At 45.3% G+C, this 18,614-nt stretch overlaps 1 protein-coding gene across 4 annotated transcripts in view; it reads left to right on the top strand.

Annotated features, from left to right (window-relative positions):
• The window catches only part of pik3r3b (phosphoinositide-3-kinase, regulatory subunit 3b (gamma)), a 735,099-nt gene that overhangs the window by 519,728 nt on the left and 196,757 nt on the right, over positions 1-18,614 (top strand). For 2 of the 4 annotated variants that reach the window (XM_085983009.1, XM_085983012.1), the window contains one exon: positions 7,830-7,928. The exons of 1 other annotated variant lie outside the window; for it this stretch is intronic. In XM_085983009.1, coding sequence (XP_085839135.1) covers positions 7,830-7,928 — 99 coding nt within the window. The remainder of the gene's footprint in view (positions 1-7,829; positions 7,929-18,614) is intronic. One more of the 4 variants, XM_085983010.1, reaches the window with a different exon arrangement.

Below are 18,614 nucleotides of genomic sequence, written 5' to 3' on the forward strand. Positions count from 1 at the left end.
AGCAGGAAAACTCTCCAGTGGCTGGAGCCATACCTAGCACAAAGGAAGATGGTTGTGGTTGTTGGAGGCCAATTATTTCCAAGAGATTTTTAGAAGATAGGAGCAGGAGTAGGCCATTCGGCCCCTCGAGCCTGCTCCGCCATTCAATGCGATCATGGCTGATCATCCAAATTCAGTACCCCGGTCCCTGCTTTCTCCCCATATCCCTTGATCCCTTTAGCCTTAAGAAATATATCCAACTCCTTCTTGAATATATTTAATGAATTGGCCTCTACTGCCTTCTGTGGTAGAGAATTCCACAGGTTCACCACTCTCTGGGTGAAGAAATTCCTCCTCATTTCTGTCCTAAATGGCTTACCCCTTATCCTTAGACTGTGACCCCTGGTTCTGGACTCCCCGGCCATTGGGAACATCCTTCCTGCATCTAGTCTGTCCAGTCCTGTCAGAATTTTATAAGTTTCAATGAGATCCCCTCTCATTCTTCTAAACTCCAGCGAGTATAAGCCCAATCGACCCAATCTCTCCTCATACGTCATTCCTGCCATCCCAGGTATCAGCCTGGTGAATCTTAGCTGAGCTCCTTCCATGGCAAGAACATCCTTCCTCAGATAAGGCGACCAAAACTGCACACAATACTCAAGATGTGATCTCACCAAGGCCCTGTACAACTGCAGCAAGACATCCTTGTTCCTGTACTCGAACCCTCTCGCTACGAAGGCCAACACACCATTTGCCTTCTTAACCGCCTGCTGCACCTGCATGCTTACCTTCAGCGACTGGTGCACAAGGACACCCAGGTCTCGTTGCACTTCCACTCCTCCCAATCTATTGCCATTCAGATAATAATCTGCCTTCCTGTTTTTGACACCAAAGTGGATAACCTCGCATTTATCCACGTTATATTGCATCTGCCATGCTTCTGCCCAATCACCCAACCTGTCCAAATCAACCTGGAGTTTCTCGGCATCCTCCTCACAGCACACACGCCCATCCAGCTTTGTGTCGTCTGCAAACTTGGAGATATTACATCTAGTTCCCTTGTCTAGATCATTAATATATATTGTGAATAGCTGGGGTCCAAGGACCGATCCCTGCGGTACCCCACTAGTCATTGCCTGCCACTCGGAAAAAGACCCAATTATTCCAACTCTTTGCTTTCTGTCTGCCAACCAGTTCTCTATCCAAGTCAATACCTTGCCCCCAATCCCATGTGCCTTAACTTTACATGCTAATCTCTTATGCGGGACCTTATCGAAAGCCTTTTGAAAGTCCAAATACACCACATTCACTGGTTCTCCCTTATCTACTTTACCAGTTACATCCTCAAAAAATTCCAGTAGATTAGTCAAGCACGATTTACCTTTTGTAAATCCATGTTGACTTTGTCTGATCCAGTCACTGTTTTCCAAGTGCTCTGCTATTACATCTTTTATAATGAACTCTAGCATTTTCCCCACTACCGATGTCAGGCTTACCGATCTGTAATTCCCCGTTTTCTCTCTACCACCTTTTTTGAATAGTGGAGTAACATTAGCTACCCTCCAATCCATGGGTACTGTTCCAGATTCCATCGAATGTTGGAAGATGGTCAGCAATGCATCTACTATTTCTAGGGCCACTTCCTTAAGTACTCTAGGATGTAGATTATCAGGGCCTGGGGATTTATCGGCCTTCAATCCCGTCAATTTCCCTAACACAATTTCCCTACAAATACTGATGACTGCAGGAATTCCTCAGAGCAGTGTCCTAGGCCCAACTACCTTCAGCTGCTTCATCAATGACTTTCCCTCCATCACAAGGTCGGAAGTGGGGATGTTTGCTGATGATTGCACAGTGTTCAGCTCTATTTGCAATTCCTCAGTTAATGAAGCAGTCTTTGCCTGCATGCAGCAAGACCTGGACAACAACCAGGCTTGGGCTGATAAGTGGCAAGTGACATTCATACACACAAGTGTCAGGCAATGAGCATAACCACCTCCGATTGACAGTCAATGACGTTACCATTGTCAAATCCCGCACCATCAACATCCTGGGTTTTACCATTGACCAGAAACTTAACTGAACCATCCATGAAAATACCGTGGCTACTAAAGCAAGTCAGATGCTGGGTATTCTGCAGCAAGTGGCTCACTTCCTGACTCCCGAAGCTTCTCTACGACCTACAAGGGACAAGTTAGGAGTATGATGGAATACTCTCCACTTGCCTAGATGAGTGCAGCTCCAACAACATTCAAGAAGCTCTTAACTATTCGGGTCAAAGTAGCCTGCTTGATCAGCACACTATCCAGCTTAAACATTCACTCTCCCCACCATCGGTGTACTGTGGCTGCACTGAGTACTACCTATAGGATGTACTGCAGCAACTCGCCAAGGCTTCTTCATCAGCACTTCCCAAACCTGCAACCTCCACCATCTAGAAGGACATGGGCAGCAGGTGCATAGGAAAACCATTACCTCCAAGTCTCATACCATCCTGACTTCACATATATCGCCATTCCTTCATTGTCACTGGGTCAAAGTCTTGGAACTCCCCACGTAACAGCATTGTGGGAGTACCTTCACCACACAGAGGTTCAAGAAGAAGGCTCACCACCAGCTTTCAAGGGCAACGAGGGATGGGCAATAGATGCCGGCTTTGCTAGCGAGGCCCATATCCTGAGCATGAATTTTAAAAATGCATGCGGCAGGTCTGCCAGAGAGATTCAGGTCTGCCAGAGTCCATGTCAAAAGTATCAAATCCTTTTAAAGGCTTCAGAAATTGACAGAACCTTCTGAGTTTGGCAAATAGTGCCAATTTTGGTAAAGTTGTTCAATACTTTATAGAAAAATGGATACATCCAAGTGAGTAACCAAACTGGAATTTGATCAGTGAAATGATGTCCAAAGAAAACAAGTGAGTGAAACTTGACCACCTTTTAACTCAATACCAGATATTTGTTACTTCAAATAACCAGCTCTACGTAAAAACTAATATATTCCTAGTATTATATGACCGATCTAGTGAGCCGGTGGTAGAGAGCTTGAAAATGCAACTGGAGGTATTTTTGCTGATTGTGACATAGATAATAGGTTTACTGCTTTATATATTCTATATATACCAAAAACAATGGCTATCCGGGAGTGATTACCAGGCAGTAATGTCATCAAGGGGAAGATGTTTGGCAAACTAGCGAACTGGAAGAGATTTAAACAGCACATAGACCAGGTAACGGAAAAGGCATACAATTTACATAGAATTACATAGACTGTACAGCACAGATACAGGCCATTCAGCCCAACTGATCCATGCCAATGTTTATGCTCCACACGAGTCTCATCCCACTCCTCTTCATCTAACCTTATCAGCATAACCTTCTATTCCTTTCTCCCTCATGTGTTTATCTAGCTTCCCCATAAATCCCCTTTAATGTGAAAGTATGAGAACATTTTGGGAGGAAAAACAAGGAATACGAATATATTCTCAATGGAAAGATACTGAAGCTTGTGGAAGAACAGAGGGACCTAGGGATTCAAATACATAATTCTTCAACAGTATGAATGTAGGTAGATAAAGTTACACTGGAGCAGAGAAGGCTAAGAAGAAATTTAACATAGGTTTTTGAAATTGTGAAAGGTTTTAATAAGGCAAATAACAAAACACTATTTCTTTGGTTGGGGAATCAGTGATGAGGGGGTCATTTTAAATTGTCACTAAATAAGAGGAGAGAGACTAGGAGCGACTTCTTTTCACAGAGTTATTCGAGCATGGACTGTTTTGCCAGAGTGAGCAGTTGAGGCAGAAACTGTTGTATCTTTTAAGGGAACAATAGATAAACATCTTCAGCAGATGATGATGATGCAGAGCAATGGAAGAGAGCAAGGCAAAGGAATTAACTTTGAATTTTTCCAGCAAGGCCTTCATCAGTACTGTAAATTTCTGTGGATTTGTAAAAGAGGATTGGAATTTTAAATCCAGTTGCATCTCACTTGCCGGCATTCTGCTCTATTCTTTTCTGAAGACTAAAGCTTCTACTCCTGAGTTTTTGACACTTTTATCAATTGACATGTGGAGACGGGTGATGTTTCGGCAGCATTCAGAGAGGTCAAAGGAGCTGAGAGACCAGTACGGCCTTTCGAGCTTCTTCAGTCTGTAGCTCTCGGGCTTAATGAGATGGCTGTCATAAGAGAGGGACAGCAGTACCATGTACTGAGTGTTAAGATTAAATGGGTCTAAATAATTGAGGGAACCTGACACCACAGCCAAGACTCCAGCGACAATGCAAAAGAATATATTTTTGTTCACTGCTTCAATGTAGTGTCTCTGTTGTTGAGGAGAAAGCATATTTAACCCAAAGGAGTTTCTGCTTATATTCTTGTTTTTTTCTGTTTTGTATGAATCTCTCTTCAGCCTGTTTTGTATTAAAAGAGCACCATGCTCATGGGTGGGGGTGGAATGTTGATAGATGTTTTCCTATTTGTTCATAAGCACAGGACGTGAGGACATAATGTCTACTATTGCATCACTTAAATCTGGGTCTTTGCTCCAAAAAAGGTTGCCAAACATTCCCATCCCCATTGCTGCTGTTTTCCCTGTTGACTCTCCTTTTCTGAAGCACGGATTCATGTTGGAGTACAGTTATATGGGTGCCTGATATTAATAATAGCCCAACTTCCCTCTGGGATCACTGGATATCAAGAATGGTAGCTGCACCTGATTTGTTTCCAGCACCCGGAAGCATTGAGGCTAATTGCAGTGCACCACTGATGCCCAGGCTGAGATCAACTAACTTGGCAGGGTTGAAACTTGGGACTTTCTTTGTCCATATGGGTCAGCTGCTTGCTGGATATACTTGCTCAGTCAATCAGAGAGAAGTTATTAACCTTCAGAAGTTGTTTATCATTTGTTGGCATTCTGTTGTACTCTTCCCAAAATGTAAAGCCTTCTACTCCTCAATTTTTGATACTTTTATGTGTAAAGAAGGGTGATGTTTAATGAGCATCCCGAGATGTCAACGGCGCTGAGGTACCAGCGCAGCCTTCAGACTGTTTGTCTGTAGCTGGGACATTTCCTGGTCTATTTTGTTCATTACCACACTGGATGGAGCATTTACTTGTTGAACAATTGGAGGTGATTGCCAAACATTTTTTGAAGATGGAGACTCTTTGGGCGTGGGGCTGCAGTGTCAGAGCCTGTGCATGGTGGTAATAATTACAGCTGTTAGCCTTCTTTCTGATGGCTAAAGGATATCAGAACATTGCTCTGTTTTAGACATCAAGGTTGATGATCTGCAGCATTCACATCACCAAATCAGAGCATTTTCTAAGACTTTAAAGAGGTCAAGCCATTTTCAGAGAAAAAATTTAAATAACACATGATTAACTTAACGTCAGTTCCTTTTTTGTTGTTCATCAATGTATGCTGCTTTTTGAATATTTTTTGTTGAAGTATGAAACAGCGGTTGGTCAAGTCCCTGTGGCTTAATTGGTAAGTGCCACATATGGACTGGAAAGTTTCCAGGTTTGTGCTGAATTAGTTTATCCCGGCCAAGATGGCACTACAATTCACTTCAAAGCCCCTGGGCCAGGGAAAGAAAAACTCTGCAGGGATCCCACTCCTGATTGCTGTCCAGTTATCCAGCTGGAAAGTATGAAGCTGTGGATGTTGTCCTTTTTAAAATTAACCATGCTTTTTTTAAACCATATAATTTTTTTAAGAGTCATAATTGTGAGACCTTGGCCCCAAAACCCAACGCTGATTTGGGGCCATCTAGTGTGCGAAGCTGGCAGGCAAAGGTGGATTCTGGAGGCGGACCAATGTATAACGGGTCTCCTCCCCAACGCTGGGGTTTCCTGGAGTGGGCAGTTCCTGTTTCTGCTCACTTTCAATGGGACATCATGGTGGGAGGTGGGACTGCTGGGATGGCATCACCTGCTGAAATTCCTGCCAGTACTTACTCTGGTGCCACCAATTTGCTGCACGTCTACAAGAAGCAGGTGTACAATACTTTAAAGACGGCTGAAGTGGGGACCAGCAGATTTTGAAAGGCCAGTTTCCTTACAGTAATAGGTTGCAAAGTGACCCGATGCTGTGAGGAACGTGGTCTTACTGAACCAGGTGCCATTTTTGCTGCAGTCTTCTCTCTTCTTGCCCTCCCTCTTCTCTCACTTGCCCTCTTTCTCCTCTCTCTCCTTTCTGTCTCTCTCTTGCTCCTTTCTCTCTCATCCTCAATTAGGCACAGACATTTTTATTTTAAAAACAACTTTTTTCACCACTGAAGTGAATTAATTTCTTTGGTCACACTAAGTTAGTGAATAAACAGACTGTTGGAAAACAAGCATTTTCTCACTACACCAAAGCCACAATTATTAAACAACCTCAGCCGGTGGGGTCCTCTTTAAATATGCAGATCGGGCTTTGATGATATCATCGGGGCCTGATCTGCTGGCTTAACCTGAGACCTGTGTGGGGGAATAGTGGTGGCTTCTCCACCAGGCAAAACATGCCAGGAACAATAGCCAAAGCCGAAGGAGGTGAGTTTAAAAAAAATTTAAATTGCCCGTTTCCTTGTGGGCCACAGAGGAGAAGGAATGCTCTGCAAGGAAACCTTGGGCCTCAACTGTCCTTCCCCAACCTGGATTCCCCTCCCGGAGACCTTACCTTGTACTGCGGACCGTTCCCCTAGCAGACTCCTGCCGTCCGATTTTTAACGGCCAGGCAGCCGTTTCCCGCCAACCTCGCGGCTGTTTTGCTCGAGAAGTCGGCAAGCAGCTGGCTAAAGTAAACGGGCCGGACACTCACTTTGCCCCGTTCCTACCCGGGAGTTAAAATCGAGCCCATGATGTTTGTTTGTTTCAGAATTCAACATTTCTTCACTTTATATCAGAAGATGTTTTATTTGGATGATTTTTATGTTTTTGAAGAGGCTGGAAGTAATCTTCTCCTATTTCATCATCAGTCCTTGGCTAAATTTCCTAAACCTTGCTATAAATCTTTAGATCCGTTCTGGGTAAAACAATACCTCAAATTTCTGTTACTTTTGCCCATTTCCTAAGGAACGTTGGCTCATTGAAAGACCCAACTTTGTATTTTTCTTTTCTTCATGCGCCAGAGGCAAACACCTTCAGTAGAATAACTCTGGACAGTTAAACTTGGGTTCTTTTTGACTCAGTAATAGCCCTGTTTATATAGACATGTTTTTCATGGATGAATGCCTACTTTTTGGAACTCTGGGAATAAGCCTCCTTTGTAAATGTTCCTTTTTTTATTTTCTTTGGTGTGAGTTATGAATTCAATGTCACATGAATATAGGGTTATCTGACTGTAAGAGATGCTTTAATTCTTTAACCCACAACTTTCTTTCTTCAAATGCTTCACCACTGCAAAGTCCCCCTGTATGCATGTCCTATGTGCTAGGTCAGGTCAATCATCAGTTGAGATACGTTGCAGCTTAAAGACTTAGCTGGAGAAACCAAGTTTAACAAAATGTCAGGCCATGGGAACACCAATATTAGTGCATAATTTGAGATTATTCAATCTAAAAGAGTTTTAATATATTTAAGGAACTTGTAGCAGTGACCTATAATGCTTTTACACAGTGATTACAAATTGAGAGTGCAGATAAAGCATATACACTCTTCGTGCTTAAAATCCACCCACAGATCAGCAATTAATTCTAGTCAAGTCAGCATCATACATGCCTCACTGTGGCCTGGCATAGGTCCACTCTTTCTGAATATACATTTTTTATGAAACTTTAAAGTATCCAATACAAAGATACCTTTATCATTAAGTTTAATTGTTGAATATATGAGTGTGTGAGATTTCTCTTCTTTTTGTCCCTCTACTGAAGGCAGTATTCCTGTCGGGTGTACAGTTCCTCGAGCATCAGTCAATTCTCGACTGCTTCACCCAAGTGTCTACTCTTCGTACCTGAGTCTAAATAGTGAGTGTACGTCTCGGCAGTCATAGTGGGCATTACAGCTGAGCTATGTTGTCATTGCCCAATGTCCGCATGTGTAAAGGTTCCAGGCATTATCACTGGATAACAATTGAAGAGTAGCTTACTGATTTCCTCTCCCCTGTAGGCAGCACCTGCCCTTGATCTCATGGCCAGGTCTGGGAACTCTCCTATTGGGGAACTGTAGCAGTAAACCCATCTCAGTCTATCTTGTGGCATCAGCCACATTAGCATGTGTCAACAACATTGAATAACATTCCTTGATCCAATACACTTCACAATATTTAAAACACTAAGGCGATGTAAAGAAATGTCCTTAAGTTTATTTTATCTGTAATGGTCTCACTGCTGTTTACAACCAATCAAGTGGTTAGTGTTAGTCTAAAAAACGCAAGACATTTCTTTAGCATCTAAACAGAAGTTTGATTTCTGAACTAAATCCTTTATTCTGCTGCGTGCGACAGCATCGGGTTTTAATGATTAATGGGCCTTTCTGTATCCATGTTATCATCATGTGGGTGATGATCAGTCTGGCTTTATCAGGACTGTCTGCAAACATATAATAGACCATCTGTGCTTGATCAAAGGGGGTTACTGGCAACTCCACTGCTGTTAATGATTTGGCCAACAGTAGCCTAATCTTGTGCAATAGCTATTCTGACTGGCCAGACTATGTTAACTCTTTGATTTAAATGACCGCCAATAATATGCTAATTTTTCTTGTGTATTTTACAATAAATATACATATATATAATATATAGCAGATCTCCCATGGTGTTGCTTATGGTGAGCTAGAAGGTATGCATTTTTATAACTATGGGGAGACGTATGATGAGAAAATTGTTATACGAAGTAAGTGCAACACATTTAGGAAAACACACACAACAGAAGACTTTTAATGTTGGTAAGTCAAAGGATATGTTGTGTCCTTGCCTGTTTCTGCTATCTTAATGTTGGATGTGTGTCTCTCTCATGTTCTTGTTCTCTGTATTTTGGTCATTCGTTTTATTTTTGGTAGTTTGTGTCTGTGTGTTTGTCTCCTTTTCTGCTTTTTGTGTGGTGTTGTTTTCTTTCTGTCTTGTCTTTTCTTTTGTGCTTTGTCTATATCGATCACATTCAGTCCACTGTTCCTCTTTGGCAATTCTGTCTTTTATTCCCCGCCAAAACTTATTGTACTTTCCTTGTACCTCTTCAGTTTCCCTTCCCTTTCTCCACCCTCACTCTTCTTCCCCTCTTGTCCCTCACTCATGATCATTTTCCCCTCCCTTCCATTTATGCTTGTTCCTTTGCTCACCCTCTCTCCTTCTTATCTCCCTTTGATATATCTTTGTGAAAGAACCCAATGCCAAACTCTATATTTCAGTGAGCCACGAGCATCTTACAAAGTAAAAAGATGGCTTTCCCAGTTCAGTGTAGAAACCACCGATGGACGCATTAGAGAGGCCATAATGGTGAATGGTAGAGGAAGAAGGAGAGGGATGTCTGAGGTGTGCTGACAGAATGGGAAGTGCGGGGCTAAGGAACCAGGCCAGGGAAAATAGATGTGGTCTCCTCTACATTGGGGAGACCAAACACAGATTGGGTGACCGCTTTGTGGAACACCTCCGTTCAGTCCGTAAGGGTGACCCCGAGCTTCCAGTCGCCTGTCATTTCAATTCACCGTTCCATTCCCACTCAGACCTCACCGTCTGCGGCCTCTTGCATTGTTCCACGGAAGCTCAGCGTAAACTCGAGGAACAGCACCTCATCTTCCGATTAGGCACTTTACAGCCTTTGGGACTCAATATCGAGTTCAACAATTTCAGATCATAACCTCAGCCCCTATTATATTTTTATATTTTTATCCACACTTTTGGTTTGTGCCTTTTCCTTTTTTCCCCTCTCTCCCACATGGCAGCTGTTGTTCACTCTGCCAGCGCATTTCACACTTCATCTAGAGCCATTGTCTGTTTCTTTACCGGTCCTATTACTATCTCGTCTCACCTTGAATATCTCTTAATGTCTCTTCTTTCATCCCCTCCCCCATTTCCCAGCCCCCAAACTGCCTTTTAATCTGATTCATTTCCTGCCTTTTTTTCTCAGTTCTGTAGAAGGGTTTCGACCCGAAACGTTGACTCTGTTTCTCTCTCCACGGATGTTGCCAGGCCTGCTGAGTTTTTCCAGCGTTTTCTGTTGTTATTTCTGGGTAAATAGAGACTCAGACCAGAAGGAACAGCAGTAGGAGACCCAGGAGTGGTCAGGGACCAGGTCAGTTAGGTCACAAGAAGAAGCACAACAGCACCACCTAGTGTTGGGAGGCCTGCAAATTAAATGTCAGTTTCCACAAGTACACTGAGGACACCCAGCTCTACCTCCCCTCACTATCTCTAAGTTGTCACACTGCTTGTCAGACATCCAGTACCGGATGCGCAGACATTTTCTCCAACTAAATATTGTCTTCAGTCCTAGCCACCAATTCCATCCCTCTCCCTGGCAAATGTTTGAGGCTGAACCAGACTCTTCGCAATTTTGGTGTCATATTTGACCCAAGATGAGCTTGCTGCCCCTGTCCTAACTCGCACCAAGTCCTGTTCACCCATCACCCCTGTGCTCACTGACCTACATTAGTTTCCAGTTAAACAATGCCTTGATTTTAAAATTCTCATCCTTGTTTTCAAATCCCTCAATGGCCTCGCCCCCCCTATCTCTGTAATCTCCTCCAGCCCTACAACCCTCCAAGATATCTGAGCTTCTCCAATTCTGGCCTGGAATTCTGTCCCTAAATCTCTCTGGCTCTCTACCTCTCGGTCCTCCTTTAAGGCGCTCCTTAAAACCTACCTCTATGACCAAGCTTTTGGTCATCTGACCTAATATCGCCATATGTGGCTCAGTGCCAAGTTTTTGTGAAGTGCCTTGGGACATTTTACTATGTTAAAGGCGTTATATAGATAGAAGTAGTTGATGTTTTTTAATATTTTATTCAAGCATTACTCCAAGTCTTACCCAAACATGTCACACAGGCTGACAAAGTCATGGCACAGGAAGTAAATAAGTATGATAACCAGGGCATGTCATAAGACTTAATGGCCCGTAATTTGCGGTCTACGGCAAAGCAAAGGTGTATGCCACTGGCCCCGAAGAGCTTTCCACAAAGGTCTCACGATCTCTGTGACAAGAAGGTAGTCTGTTCTGATGTTCAAATCAGAACAGTGCAGTCTCATTGCTGTGACATCAACAAGTTTTCTAAGCAGCCAATCACAATGCAGAATTCTCACAGTCTGGGAACCAGGAAGTGAATAAGCTCCTTTTATTCTGACTTTTTAAAAATGTTATAGAGAGCAAAACAAAGATTGGGGCTCACACATGGGGAAAAATAAATATAAACAAGCTTTTAAAAAAATTTAAAGAATTTTTTTTTAAGTTTCTTAAAAATTGTAATTTTTATTAAAATGGTGAAATTTGACACTCCACAAAATTTAAATTTCGTTTTTCAGGGCCGTAATGTTTGTTTAACAGTCAATAAGCTGTTAAAACTCCTGTTACACCTTCTCATCCAACAAGGTCTAACTTTTTTATAGGGGTATTTAACAATGCTATTACTGCGGAAAAGCCCAAGTTTTCGTCAGCTTCACTGATTTCCCAGATTACATTGATCGCCAGTTGTGGGGTGGGGTGGGGGGGGGGTGCACAGCGCAGCCAGTGTCGGAGCAGTGAATGACTGACCACAACTTCAAGATTTCTGCGTTAGGAGGCACAAACGCTAAATCCTGAAGTTGCGGCCGGTTTCAAAGGGGTAAAAACACTTTTCGTTCGCTGTTTATTACCCACCGCAAATTCTGGGCCAATATATTACTAGTTGGCCTTCCATGTGTTACACAAGGGCCAAAGGATATTGTCTCTCTCTCTTACCTGTTTCAGCTATCTTCATGTTGCTGTTTCTCCATATCTCATTCCTTCCTCCTCTCTCTCCCTAACTCCTTTTGATTTTCTCTCAGTCTTCTGCTGCTCTCCTCTCTCTCCACCCACCTCATTCCTTGTCCACATTTGTAATGGAAAATGCCTACCTAAACTTGTCACACTATAATTACAGCCTCCAGTCAGTACACCAGTCGCACCACTGCAGTACCTCCAACGGGCAGGAGGGTGTGATTGTAGCGTGACAAGTTTCGGTAGGCAGCTTTTCATTATAAATGCAGACATAGGAATTTATAATAGAAAAAGTTGATGGGAAGTGTGAGTAGATGTAATATTTTTAACATATTACAGATATGATGTGACCTATTTAGCAGACTGCTACTGAGACTGAAATAGCTACACTCCATCCTCATTCCAAGATTCTTAACTTATAATATATTTATTAATTAATATAAGGACTTTGCCTTCTGAATTCTTAATATACATTTTGTGCTGTATTCAGGGACATTTACTATAATGTGGACGATAGAGTGTATTGGATCACAGAGGAAAAACCAGCCTCAGTATACTTGTATTAAACACATGGGGGGAGAAATTCGGTTGGTAGCGCCAGGGCTTAGCGCCTAAAGAGGCCGAGGAGCGGGGGGCTAAGCAGCTAGCGGCCAGGCGCCATGAGGCGAGCGCCTCATCCCATATTTGAGTGGGCTCTTAGCGCCGGCGCAAAAACTTAGCGCCCGCTCGCGGGCGCAGGCTGATCATGACGTCATTTCAGTGTGCAACGCCTTTTTGGCGCCCCAGACCGGAAATTGAGTGGCGCCCGCCTCCGTTCCACCTGGCGCTAATAGTGACAGCTCACTGGAACGTTCCCCAGGCAATCTCGGGCTAGGGGGGCGCTCTTTAAAGGGGACTGCACTGTTATCAAAGTGTCAGGCAGCAGTTCTCCTACCACAACATGTCGGAGGAGCAGTGTGTCAGAAGGCTGCGATTCCACAAGGAGGTGGTGACTGAGCTGTGCCACCTGCTTCAGGACGATTTGCAGCCGAAGATACGGTGCAGGACCTCTCTGTCGGTGGCCGTAAAGGTTACTGTAGCCCTGAATTTCTTTGCCAGTGGCTCGTTTCAGGCAGCAGCTGGGACATTGCTAACATTTCCCTGTTTGCGGTGCATTGCTGCATCCGCCAAGTTACAGATGCCCTATATAAGAGGAGGCGGCAATTCATCTCGTTCCCTTTGACACCGGAGAAGCAGCGGGAGTGCGCACAGGGCTTCGCGGCAATAGCTGACTTCCCCATGGTGCAGGGTGCCATTGACTGTACGCACGTGGCTTTGCGCGCGCCTGTACGATAATCCCGAGGAGTTCCGCAACCGCAAGGGGTTCCACTCCCTCAATGTACAGCTGGTCTGTGACCACCGGCAGCTGATCCTCGCGGTCAACGCACAATACCCTGGCAGCAGCCACGACGCTTTCATCCTGCGACAGACCTCAGTGGCAGACCTTTTCGAGGCCCCGGCTCACCCACGAGGCTGGCTTCTCGGAGACAAGGGCTATCCTCTGTGCCCCTGGCTTATGACCCCGCTCCGCTCGCCCAGCACCCCGGCAGAGGAGCAGTACAATGCCAGCCATCAGGCGACGTGGAACATTGTGGAGCACACAATCGGTGTGCTCAAGCAGCGGTTCCGCTGTCTCGACCATTCGGGGGGCGCCCTGCAGTACTCGCCGGAGCGAGTTGCCCACGTCGTCGTTGTCTGCTGCATGCTCCACAACCTCGCCATCCAACGCACCCAGCCAATGCCAGCCGACCTTGAAGGACCAGCAGAGGAGGAGGAGGAGGAGGCGGAGGCGGAGGCGGAGGAGGAGGAGGAGGAGGAGGAGGAGGAGGAAGATGGGAGGGTTCCAGAAACTGGAAGGGCCGTCCGTCAGAGGCTCATAAGGGGTTGGTTCTAGGCCCCTCTGACGGAATGCTTGGTGTCATTGGGAGAGAACCGTCCGGGTCACCCAAAGCCTATGAAGGCCAGAATGATTGCAAATAGTATAGATGGCCATTGTAACTAAAACCTTTTCTTTATTTTCAAAAATGTGCTTCCTTCCAACATGACAAAGCAATGGCAACCGAAAGCATAACCAACGAAATAACACATAACTATCTCGCAAAACCGCCAGACTACCCAAAACATTACTAACATTCACAGCAGGTGCATATGGCCTTAAATTCTACAAATAAGACGTCTCAGCAGCTCCCTCTACTCTTTACCCCTTGATGGTGATCTACTTCTCTTACGAGATCGGCCCCTTCCCTCCCTGCAGCTCCTCCGCAATCGGACCCCAGTGGCTGCATCAAGGCTGGGGGACACCTGCTGAGTGTCCGAAAGCGCAGAAGCCCCTGAGGGACGGCGTGGACGACCTCTGGGCTTGGAGGGCCCGGATGCTGACTACTCCAACTGTGCATGGGTGGAAGCAGTCTGTCCTGCAGGTGGTGGCAGCTGCAATGGAGACATCCCAGTGGTGGCATCAGGAATGCTGACATCCTGAGAGCGGACACCTGCTCCATGGTCAGCCGACACACTGGCACTCTGACGGGGCAGCACCGCAGCATGCGCCCCAATCGGCTGGTCCACAGATTGACGGCCTGCTGTGGTGCTGCAAGGGCCCCGAGGGTGGCAGCAGTCAGTGCTCGCGTGGCCTCAATCTGCGTCTGCATAAGGCCAGTGAGTGACTGCGTGGCAGCACTCAGCACTTGCATGGCAGGTGCCAGTGCTTCGGTGAAGCCCTGGACAGTCCTTTCCAGTGCTTCGCTGAAGGCCGGGACAGCCCTTTCCACTGCTTCGGTGAAGCCCTGGACAGTCCTTTCCAGTGCTGCCCCGAAGCCGTGGACAGTCCTTTCCAGTGATGCCCCAAAGTCCTGGACAGTCCTTTCCAGTGCTGCCCCGAAGTCCTGCGCACTCCTTGCCTGTGCTGCCCCGAAGTCTTGGACACTCCTTGCCAGTGTCTCGACGGATTCAGGCATCCTTGCCACTGCAGCCATCAGCTTGGTGTGCCTGAGCCGAGCCTGGGTGCTCATTTCAGCGAGGGACCGCACCTCTTCCGCGCTCTGTGCAGCAGTCATCGTGGCCTGACTCGCCCTCTGGGGAGGCGGCCCCCGAGCTTCCCTACCCCCCTTGCGTTGCTGCAGCCCGCTGGTTCCTGGAACTGGTTCCTCATCAGAGCCACCCCCGCCCCCCCGCTCCCCTCCAGGGAAGTACTATCCCCAGTCTCCAGATGGGCTGGCTCGCCTGAGGCTGGCACGGATGTTCCGGCTTCCTCCTGCTGGTCGCCTCCAGAGTCAGTGGCACTGGCAGCTTGAGGGCCCGTCTCCCGAGCTGGTGATGCAGCATCTGAAAGCAGTGAGGTTGAAGAGTGGCTTTAGCGAAAGGACAGGGTGGCAGCAAGGGATGCAAGATTGCTGCAATGCTATGACATGGGTCCAGAGTGAAAAGCATGCTGGTGGGGGGAACAAGTGGAAGGAGACAGATCAAAAAGGTGACCTTACCATCGCTGTGCACAATGGGGTCGGCAGCTCCAGTGGTGACAGGTCCAGTCAATCTGGTGAACTCTCTCCTCGAGGTCCATGAGGGTCTGGAGGCGAGGACGTCCTCCTCCGGTCCGAAGCTGCTCTTTGCGGTTCCTGGCCAGCTTGGCCTGCAGGAGAAAGGACAGGAAGTGATGAAACATGATGCCCTGAGCTGTCATCTCATGCCCCCCATGGTGGAATAGCCCTTACATCATGCCCTGAGTTGTCATCTCATGCCCCCCATGGTGGAATAGCCCTTACATCATGCCCTGAGTTGTCATCTCATGCCCCCCCATGGTGGAATAGCCCTTACATGATGCCCTGAGTTTAATGTGCATGTGTGTTCCCAGAAAGGGCCATGGGTGCTTGCTGACAGATGGCCAATGGGGCATCGCGCACCCTCTGGCCATAAAGTCAGGTGCAGATGGAGGGATGAAGAAGATTGCCGAAACACCACTCACCCGCACGACCCGAGTGAGGTCGTTGAATTTCTTCCTGCCTTGCACAGGGCTCCTGGTCACCATGCTGTTGGAGTTGACCTTTTGAGAAACTTCCCTCCAAGCTCTGCAGTATTCCTTCTGATTAGGCCTCCTGCCATTGTCAGGGTACAGCACAGCTCGCCGGCGCTCCACTGCGCCTACCAAAGCATCCAATGCCCCATTGGTAAAGCGCTCCGCTCTCTGCCTCACCCTCTCCATCTTCTCAAAGTTTGTAACGCCACAGAATGCCCAGCGCCGATTTTGAGGCCTACAAGGCGCAGAGTGTGGCTGCTGATCCTTACTGACCCACCCCTTTAAGAGCTGGCCGGCGCCTGAAAGTCTCGTGGTCATCGATTATTGACAACACCTGCGCTGCGCCCGCCCGCGCCGATATTGAGTAGCGCTGCCAGGCTAGCGCCTTAGGAGTCCCGTTTAACACCTGATTTTGCACCGCAATCACCTTTAGGGGCGCTGCAACCCAATATCACGCGAGGTGGCGATAAGTTGCGTCTAGCTATAAAATTTGCGCAGTGCCAATTCTACCGCCCCAAGTGGGGCTATACCCAATTTCTAGGCCATGGACTTACCACATTTAAGACAATTGGAAAGTACAGAAAATTCTTTCAGGCAGAAGATTGGACATCTCGGCAACCTTGCTGAAATGAATAGCTGTGTGTTAGCAATGTAGGCCCCACAATGTAAATGTCATATTAACCAGTTGTAATCAAAAGATGGTATAAAAATGTTGCTCTAGGTTGTATATTTGCACCAATTATTCAATGTTTATGTGAACTCATGCTGTTTTAAAATAAATTCAGCGCTGGGCAATGAACTCGAGTTGCCTCTTGCACATTGCAAAGTAAAATAATAGGGCTGTTATGGTTACAGTTATCACACTATCAGTTCACTCCCCTCAGATCCTGTTAGCGGTTGCCAGTAGTTTTGTTTATTGAAGTTCTTTTCTGCTGCCCCTGCAGTTTAAAAATCTATCATCAGTGTGGCTATTTAACCAAATCTCGATAGAGCAACTTTGTAATCTAATAGCTGTGATGAACTTGGCGCATGTATTATTAGGGTTTTTACTACAGAAGTGACTGATTCAATACCATTTCAGCATCGTCTTATGCCTAGCTTATTACTGGTCATCTGATATAAGCATGTAAGTCATTCATTGTTGGATAACTACAAACCACTCTTTTATTGATGAATGTTGCAGGTTCAACTCTTTTTTTAGTTAATTGCGTATTTGTAGATGACTTTTTGTGCTCATCGAGGTGACCAATATCAATGCTGAGGAATGGAACACTTTTACTCTTTGGGTACCAATTGTCAGCAACAAGCATTTCCAGGTTAGATATCTGCTTTTGCCCACCCTCAAAAAACCCCACCCTTTATTGCCAGTGTGATATTTCTGTTTCCTGCACTGGCCATTCCTACCACCTCTCTGACTGAGGTTTCCAGCTTTATGACCATTGGTGATGATTTTTGATCAAATTTGTGCTGTGGATTTGTACCCACTGAAAACTACCTTGACATAAATCAAACTCATTTCACTTAAGACCTCTATACTATCGCGAGAGGCAAAGCATTCTTCCCATCAGTCTGGGCTGGATCCAAACCAGGTCCCGGAGAAATTACAGAGCAGCCTAATAACCCACTGTGCCACCCAAGCCTCTTCTCTAATGCCCCTCCTCAGATAGGGCATTTTGATATCTTCTATTAATTTTCAACTTTTATTCCAAAGATCACATTTTATGCAACTCTTTCCAATATTTATTACAATATTTTTTTTTTTTTCAATGTGCCCAGCAATATTTTGTAAACATTGGGCTAATTATGGTGACATCAGGAATGTTTCAGTTCAGTCAGCTGTTTCTTTGGGGAAGTTAAAAAAAATTCTGTGCAAGTGTGGATAAAGCATGGGACTTGGCTAAAGATCATAGACAGGGTCCTGAACCTACATCACCATCCTTACAAATGGTTGCATTGAAAAAATTGCTGCATATATTTTGTCGATAGTGTGCCAAAATAATACTGTAATTATTAATTAATCAAAGTAAATGGTTATTATTATGGGCAAGGCCGCAGGTTTGCAGTTGTCAAGGAAAAATGGATGTAATCAAGAGTGTGATACCCAAAGCACCAGTAAAATGAAGATATATCAGAAGACAGCAACAACTAGGACTTTTGATTTTGGCAAAGTAAAAAGCAAATGAAGGAGCAGCCGATAATCATAAGTTTCAAACATATAGGTATTGCTTGGCCAAATGGGCCTGTGTGAATGCAAACTGATACAACTGTTGATGTCCGGAAAAATTAGTAACTATCCCCAGAAATAGTAACAGTGTAGTGTATATTGGTCCTTTTATTTCTAACTCCAGCATTGACACCTGTGATAATGGTTTACATCAGTTTGTGTGATTCACATACCTTCACCACGAAGATCAGTAAACTAGAGTTACAACTGTTCTAAATGTTTATTTTTCCAAAATAGCTTATCATGTTTTCGATGCATTGCCTTAAAAGATGATGCAGGATTAAACATCTCCATCCAGCTGTCCATCACAGTGAACATGTAAATATATATATATGTGTATATGTATTATATATCTCTACCTATATCTCTATCTATCACTATCTACATACATACATATATATATATATAATAATAATCAAGGCCAGCATTTATTGTCCATCTCTAATTGCCCTTGAGAAGGTGGTGGTGAGCCGCCGCCTTAAACCGCTGCAATCTATTT

Source organism: Somniosus microcephalus, chromosome 3 (assembly GCF_052327205.1).
Source record: "Somniosus microcephalus isolate GS21.2 chromosome 3, FLI_Smic_1.0, whole genome shotgun sequence".
NCBI classification, from domain to species: Eukaryota; Metazoa; Chordata; class Chondrichthyes; order Squaliformes; family Somniosidae; genus Somniosus; species Somniosus microcephalus.